We start from the raw sequence: 9,015 nt of genomic DNA on the forward strand, positions 1-9,015 counted from the left end.
TAATGAATTTGAGTGCAGTAATGGAAAGCCCCGAATTAAGGGCACATTATATTAATTTAGTATGCTACACGAAGTTAAATGATTTAGTGTGATACATATGATTTGTAATACCGTATAAGTTGATTTGACTTAAAATTATTGGTAACGATAAGGAAAAAAGATATAATTGACAAAAATCTATTAAAAATTATAGCAAGTTGAGCATTATGAAAACAATTTGTGCTTATTTATGATTGCAAATTCTGGTAAACTACCTACACATATTCTTTATTAAATGGTACCTAAAAATATTTCACTACAAATTATTCATTCAACTATCTTTGACGAGTTTTGAGTATCGCGAAAATGTTAATATTACATTTAATTTATTATTTAATAGTTAAAATGCAAATGTACTGTAAATAGCGTATTATTTTATGGTTACATATCTTTATCGGAGTTTTAGTATTTAAGATAGCATACTAAATGTGTACCCAATCATATTTTTTAAGAACACGAATCTACTGTTACGACTATACCATTAAATTGGTTTGAATACTACACATTATTTTGTGACTAATAACTATAGATGCGTATATATTATAATTTAGGGTGTTACGTATCTATATGCTACTCTCGGTATAATTGATTTGTCTTTGGTGATTGCTTTAATAGACATTTTCACGCTGTTTGTAATTGTTTTGGTGAAGCAATTTTTAAAATATTTTTTAAAAATATACAAGTACCTCAAATAATACGTCATCTCTGGGAATGTCTTCATTTTTATTGGTTCTTGAACTGAAACATCTACAATATATGCTGGAATACTATTTGGCATATAGGTGACATTTAATTTCAAATCCTTCATTATGAATTTCACGCAATCAGCTACATTTAATTTGTTGCCAATTTCTGTAGAAAAATTAGCCGTCCAAACTAGATTGTAGAAAGTGACAATGAATTCTATAGCATAAGAGTCACCTTTTTTAGAAAACATGACTTTGTTAAATACATTATATTTACGTTGTTTAAATAAAGTAGTGTTCACAGTTTTAAAAGTAATTTTACGAAATTCCGATACGTCATATCGTTCCATAATTATACAATTATAAAGCATATTATTAGGATAAACTAGCAATGGAGTGCTTATTTCATCTTCGAGTAAATTCAATAATCCATAGAATCCTTGTACTGGTAATTTAAATGTCATATCATAAATATATCGCAAGTTTATCTTTACGGCTTGCGTTACATATGTATTGGCGATCGTACCAGAAAAATCCTCTAGGGAGGAAAAATTGAAGTTATAAAATCCTGGACGAGTATAATCGTGCATTACTTGTAATTCACCGTTACGAATGCTTATGTTGAATTTATCTTCATTAAATTCTCCAGATTCAACAGTTCCAATAATAAATAATTCATCAAACTTATGGGAAATTCTTGAGTAATTAAATGTCTTTTTAAATAACTTGTCATTCCTGCCAAATTCAATGTAAGTCAGTTTCAGATTCTCCAAATTTTGTACTTCAGTATTTTTAAAACAGATTCCACCTTGTGTATGATCATTTGTAGAGAAACAGCGAGGATCAATTTTAACTGATTTAATTTTCTCAAATAAACTAATGGACTCTTGATAAATGGGATCAAACAAATCCTTAAATTTCATAATTTTAGTAGCAAATTCGTTGAAATCATTACAATCAGACACTCTAATTTCAATCGAACCTGAAAAATATCACAAAAATACAAATAAATTTCCTATTATATTATGTTAAATTAAATTATGACAAAATACAAATAAGTTGTTAAAAAATTAAATGAGTTATTATTTGCTGTGTATTTATATACAATATTATTACCCCTCTAATAGCTTTTAAATAGTCATATAAATTATTAATATTCATAAGATCAAATTGATCTAAGTCCTAAATTATTATTAATCTTACAACATAACCGTCATCAATATTGCTGTTTTTAATTGATATGATTGAGATGAAAAATATCAGCACATATAACCGACAACTGTGTACGCCATATTGGCAATAATACAAATAAGAATAAGAATAATGATACAAAATAATATATGATTTTAGGACAAATTTTAAAAATAAAATAATAATAAGAATAAGAATATATCGACAAATAATAATATTGTTTAAATACGCAGTATGATATCAGTGTATCACCTGATTATTGATATCATGATATCTAACTCCACACAGAGGTACCGCATCAGTCAGACATTATCCCTTGGCCTTGTGACAACATGCGGACGCACAAACGAGGATTACGTACAAAACGGATTACTGGTCCGCAAGTGCACAGAGTTACTGTTTTTTACCGGAAGAACGACTGTTGCTGTGGATAAATCTCAATCCCACGGCAGTTGGTGGGTTATGTTCGTACGTGAATTTGCTCGGGTGGCGAACAATAGCAACACAAGTACGAAGTCACGAAGATCACGCATAAAATCTTATTGGAAGGCACCAGGGGCGAATCCAGAAATTTTCTATGAGGGGAGGAGGGTGCATGAACATCAAAAAAAAAAAGATCAGATAAAAAAAGCTTGGCCCATAATATCTTTTTTTTATTTAATTTGAGGGAGGCGCATAGAATGTAAAAAATAAGGTCATCATATAAAAAAAGCGAAAAATTTGGCCTGTTAATATCATTTCTTATTTAATTAGGGGGCGCCCCCTTTCCCACCGCCAGTTGTCATTTTCGCATTGCTATTGTTAATTATGACCTTTTTTTGTAAGACATTTGCACATCATTCGATTTTTGGGTTATACATTATTTGCGCATTAGCCGTTTAAAAGGTCTTACGTCATTTGCGGATCAATATTATTTAACAATAGAATTTACAAAAAAGGTGTATACCCAAAAGTGCTAGTTTTTTTCTAATTTTGATCTTGAAATTCATTCATCAACTTTCAAATATTGTACAGATATTTCTAATATATTTTACGACGCATATTATGATAGAGAGAAATGGAGAGATTTTGTGATGGCAGCGATGGCATTTATTTTCAATTTATTCAAATTATATTTATAATTGTACTTTATGACTGTAATGAGCCGACAAAAGTGTTCATTTTAATATGTGTATTTGCATAATTATTATGACTGAAAATTCAATTTATTTTAATTATATGAGTTTATTAATTACATATGATTTATGGAAATCATTACATTTTCAATCAAAAACTATTTTTTTTATACAATTCTATTGTTCAACATGTCGATGCGCATTTGATGTATGATAATTTGGTGCAGGTAAAACGGACAATGCGCAAACGATAATAATTAGCGCTGATGCGCAAATGATGTACGATATTTTGACACAGGCAAACAGACGATGCGCCAATGATGTACGGCCTTCCCCACTCCCTCGGATCTGCCATGTAAGGCACGCACAGCCAAGACGCCAACGGACAAAACGGCAGAGAATAATAAACACGCGTGGACGGTAAAATCTGTCGCACAAAACCCAACAAAACGTGGTGTATATGCTTGGTGTGGTACACCAACTTATCGAACGAACGGCGGAAAAGGTCCGAATGTACCTATCCAACGTACACGTGATACACTTCGCAACGGTACGATCTATACACGGGTCGCGTGAGTACCAAAGATGGCCGCACGCCACACGAGCAACGGCGAGGAGGACGAACTTGCTGGGCGCACGGCGGAAAAAAACACTCAAAATAACGATAAGCACGACAGGTGGCTTCCCGAACGAACAATAACGGCACGGGCTTCGTCGGCGATCGCCGATTATCGTCGTTAACAACGTAGATAAGATATGGGTCGTGTGTGAGTAGCGAACAGACCCTTTCACACTTCACTTTGTATTATATATTATAATAGAATGAAAAAACCATAGTTTTCATAAGACTCCATAGCAACATAAGTTCAATAATACTCATTTGAAAGCCAAGAAATGGGAAACAGCTAACTCTCCCAACGGGATACGTTACTAATATTTTGAACTACAGACTACAGTACATGCATATATATGTCTGTCTTATCTAGTCCATTTTTATGTTCTATATGATATTTTTTATAAGCTAAGTAAAGTTTTAACAAAAAAAACTAAATATTGATATAATTTTTAACTATATACCCATCTTAAAATATTTTATTTTTAAAATTCAATGAAAAATCTGTAAACTGAACTCAACTGCTTATAGGGAATGAGTAATATTGTTTTCATAAATTGTTAATTTGTGTTGGTTATAACATAACTATAACTATAATAAAATAACAACAAAAATATTTTAAGTAAGGAAATAAGTTTACTTAGAATATACATCTAGGCAGGTTTTTCTTTTATACAAGCGCCATTCTTTTGTGTATTCGTATAGTTAATTATCAAATACTAAATTATTTTTATAGCTTAATTAATATTTTAAAGTGTTCTTACTTGTCTCGCGTTCACCAAACTTGTTAATTGCGTCGATGACTTTTTTAATCTTCTTTTCATCAAAGCTGGCCTCTTCATTTGTGTATTCTATTTTGCGTGCTATAGGTCCACTTAAATATCTTATGACTGCATAATCAAAATAAAATTCCGATGATAAGAAAAGTATTATTGATAGTAAAATAAACACGTGGAAATCCATTCTAGTTTGATGCTAATCAATTTGAATGTGACTCAACTGCAATAAAATATTAATGACGCATTTATTAAGTATAAATTTAAATATTAGAACCCTATTATTAGTATAAACTTACTTTATTGTAATTTAATTTGATACAATTATTGTTTTGTAAATCTCTGCTTTTCTTGAAATTCAAAATGTTGTTTTTAATGTTGAACTCATGAAATTACGAGAGGTAGCGTACCAAACGCCAACCTCTTCCTGTTGCCAAATAATCGAATGTCTAGACTGCGTCCAGGGTCTGTGCTTCACTAGCTGCAAGTTAATCGATAATATTTTACTCCTAAAATTGACATGCGCGAATTGAGATTACGACGGTTTGGGACAACAACCGTAAATAGGGTAAATTCGGTAATCGATGATGCGATGCATAGAGCCCGGGAAAAATTTTATACGCTGCCCCTTTGATACTAAGTAAACATCACAAGCATCAAAACCAAAAACCATAGTTGTCTACTTTCACCGCTAGTTGACTCAACCTCCGCATCAACAATATTGAACCCTAGAATTCTACCTTTTAAAACACTATTTTATTACATAATCCGCACCGCTGAAAATTATCAATGCATAAAGTTGTTGTAAAATATAAATTACATCATAAGTTAAACATATATTTTATTATAAAATTAACATATTATTTTTAGATACCAAAAAAGTTTATGTGGAATAAATTAAGGAATATGACAAATATACAGGAAATAAAGATGATAGAAATTTTAAAAGTAACCAATATCATATTTTTCACTAAAAATAGTTTGACATGAAATGTATTAATTATGCTTCATTTAAATCTACACCATATTATGCTAGGTGATACAAGTAGAAAATATCTGATTCTTTAACTATTTGTTATTGAAAACACTATTACAAATTCTCTTTTGGGTTTCACATATCTTAAAAATGCATATAACATAAATTTCAAAAATCTTAAAACTTACGATCGGAATATATTGTATTATATACGAAGATGTCACGTACTCGTATGAGAACTACGTATAATGAGATTAAACAATATTGTGTACTACAATGATTTTGAATTTTTTTGATCAAAAGGAGGGTATCTTTTCAAGGTTGAAAATCATTGGTGTATTATATACAAACGAGAATACCTGTAACAGTGTTAACGTTCACAATTCATACAAGTAATATATATATTTTAGGTATTTAGCGGCTTTATTAAATGCTTGAATGAAGAGACCTTCCAATGAAGACACTTCAACGTGGGTGGTCTCATTATTAGATCAAAAATTATAATAAATTGACTTAGTTAATTTGACAAGTAAAAATTCAGATTTTTGAACCTATTTAAGTCGAATGTACTTGTTAGATTATAAAAATGGGCAGGTTGGCAACGCTAATTGTAGAATGAAATTAGAGTGTACAATTGATGGCCATCACTGGGGTATAATAATATACATCGTAATTTAGACAGTTTTAAACTAGATTGGTGAAAATGTTTACTGTATACGTTCTATACTCACTAAAACATCAGTAAAATAAACTTTAGCAAATTAATTAGCTAATACAGTGTTTACTTCAAAAATATATTTAACACGATTTTTTTTTTTAAATAATCATCGTAATTATGGTTATATTATACATATAGATATACAGAAACAAACGAAAAATGATAGGAAGATAAATTAAGTGTTCATTACAAAAGCTATTGTGGTGTACGAATAATATCAAATTTCACTGAAAAATGTCATATTAAAACGAACTGTCATTTTCTAAATTTAAGCATTTTAAATGCTTAAACTAAATGATTTAGAATAGATTTTAGTTACGTATAATTATAAATCACAGAATGTATAAAAAAAACAATTATTGCAACACAACATGAAATTTTTTTCGAAAAATAATCAAGATTAACAGTGGTGCTAAAAAATAGATATTTCCTTCTTTTTTTTCAAAAAGTTTTTTAGTTCTGTTGTTTTATTGTTCATTTCCCTTAATATGAAAATTGAAATGAACAGTGTTGCCTGAAATATCAAAAATAATTTTCCTTAAATTGGCAACAATGTTAATTTCTAAACTACGGTGAACATGTTTTTTCAATATTACTATACTGTATTAATTTAGAGGTCGGTAACTTAATTAATACAAGTAAATATTTTAACTAAGATCATATTAAGTGCCAAATTAAGTGAGATCTAGACAAGAAAAGTTAAAACATTACCCAGTGAGACTAATTAGCCACTCAATATAGAGTATGATCTTGTGAAAGTTTAAATTCGATGGTATATTTTAGTATTGATAACATTATTTTTGTTATAAGTTTATAAATTCCTTAAAAAAATTAATTATGTTAATATAAATGTAAATATGCATAATAAAAATAACTGTAAAATAGAAGAATGATTTATTATGATATCATAGTTGTTACTTGTAAATAAATCTAATACACTTTACCCAAGGTATAATAATTTTAAGCCCATGATTTATAAAAGAGTGAATAATTCTACCACTGCAATCATTTGAGCCAATGATTGCACTTCAAATGGGTACTGCCAATAACTTTTGAAATATTTTTATCAAAGACACGTAAAAGTTGAGCAACGTTATTTGATTTATACGATAATTTCATATAATATAAAATAATGAATTATCAATAAATAAAAATAAATTATACAAGATGCCAATCTATATTGTGAAAATTAATGAAGATAACAGCAATGACATCACATACTAAGCATCGTATCACTATGCTTTTTTATTAAAATTATATATCTATTTTAAATACATTTTATTTTTATTAAAATTACATAAGTAGTATCAAAACTAAATTTAGGTTTAGATAATATGTAGTTCCTACATTGTTTGTTTGATGCAATTATACAATATTCATTTCTAGTTATTAAATTATTGAATATATTGTGTATAGTGTATACATAATTTATATATACGACTGCATGCATATAAAACATAGTAATAACTGATTTATTAAAATAATTTGTCCACGTATGTTTGCGTTAACTTTTAAACAGAAACTTTTGGATTATGAATTAGCTTACGATGTCTTATGTTTGAAGACATATGGGTTGCAGTCAATCATTTCAGGACTATTTAGTTTCACCTTAAATTATATGAAATTTAAATTTATCCAATAAGTTCATGAAGACGAATTTATAATATTTTTAGGAGAGTTTAGAACGTTAATATTATATTAAACCTAAATTTAGGTATTAGAACACCAGTGTGTAATTTTATAATACAGACTAAATTTTGAATATTAAATGTACAAGCGGAAAAACAATTACCGTTTCCGTTATAAACACAATAATATGTCTATTCAGTATTGATCAACTGAATATCATAATAAAATATCATGCCAACTATACCATTACTAAAATTAGTATAAATACGAGTTCGTAACAACTAATAAGTTTTTAATTTGTTTAAAAATTTAAGTTAAAGAAATTCAGAATAATGTTTTAGATTTTCAATAACCATTCATTCGTGTTCTTCTTTCAATACTCATTATGTTATATTTGTCTACATAAATATTCGGTTTTAATATTACATTATACTTTTTTTTTTAAATCATCTCAGGTTGTATCATGTACTATGTTTTTAATTTTATACATTTTTAGAGAATTATTAAAAAAAATCTTTTGAAATATAAGAAGTTTTTTTTATTTATTTAAATATTAGTATTAGCATTGATTTTAATATATTTAATTTTTTGTATATTTTAGTACCTATACATATATATATCTTTTTATATTTTGCATATTCTAAAATCAATGGTAATTAGTATTTAATTGACTGCAAAGATAGAGCAATACATATAAAATATTGTCATCAAATTTAATGTATCCACACATAAAATGATGACCTTCAGATCATATGCCAAGGTAAAAAAAAAATCCATAATACGTCAATACAAAAACATTTATAGAGGTGTTTTTTCTTTGATTTAGATTTATTTAGAAAGTACAGTGTTCGTCTTGCTGATTTCATAATAGAATTTAATAAGTACCATGGTACTTTAAATTTTATGCTCACACAATATTATATCGAAGTGGAACATAAAATTAATTAAAAAATTTATTCAAACACATGAAGACTTTCCAATTCCAATAGTATAAATTTCATAATATTGTAACTTACACTATTAATTACGTTTATTAAAATTTATTAGATAAGGTATAATTTTTGGAACATACCTACCTATACATAATTAGAGTCCTTATTAGTTTCCTTATATAATAACATATAATATACAACCGTTATTTAATGAATATACTCGTAATAAAAAATAATAATTATATTTTATGAAAAATTAGTAAATATTCATAAAAAAAAACCATACATCGTATGAAACTATAAATTAATTTTTCTTTGATGCTAAAAAAATATTTTCAAA

General features: G+C 27.9%; 1 protein-coding gene across 1 annotated transcript; it reads right to left on the bottom strand.

The window, feature by feature from the left end:
* Positions 1–586: 586 nt before the first annotated feature.
* On the bottom strand, positions 587–4,607 carry LOC112599197. The gene is made up of 2 exons (XM_025346010.1): positions 4,409–4,607; positions 587–1,707 (listed from the first exon to the last, which is right to left on the bottom strand). Exons 1-2 carry the CDS (start codon positions 4,605–4,607, stop codon positions 587–589), a joined length of 1,320 nt encoding a protein of 439 aa, XP_025201795.1.
* Between the last annotated feature and the right edge of the window lie 4,408 nt (positions 4,608–9,015).

This window comes from Melanaphis sacchari, unplaced genomic scaffold (assembly GCF_002803265.2).
Source record: "Melanaphis sacchari strain LSU unplaced genomic scaffold, SCAv2.0 Contig4_pilon_pilon, whole genome shotgun sequence".
Classification (NCBI taxonomy): domain Eukaryota; kingdom Metazoa; phylum Arthropoda; class Insecta; order Hemiptera; family Aphididae; genus Melanaphis; species Melanaphis sacchari.

Excerpts from the sequence above, each read along its gene's own strand:
- LOC112599197 (XM_025346010.1), bottom strand. The coding sequence starts at position 4,607 with ATGGATTTCCACGTGTTTATTTTACTATCAATAATACTTTTCTTATCA. Across the intron at positions 1,708-4,408 it reads GTTTGGTGAACGCGAGACAA|GTTCGATTGAAATTAGAGTG; the intron begins GTAAGAACACTT and ends GATATTTTTCAG.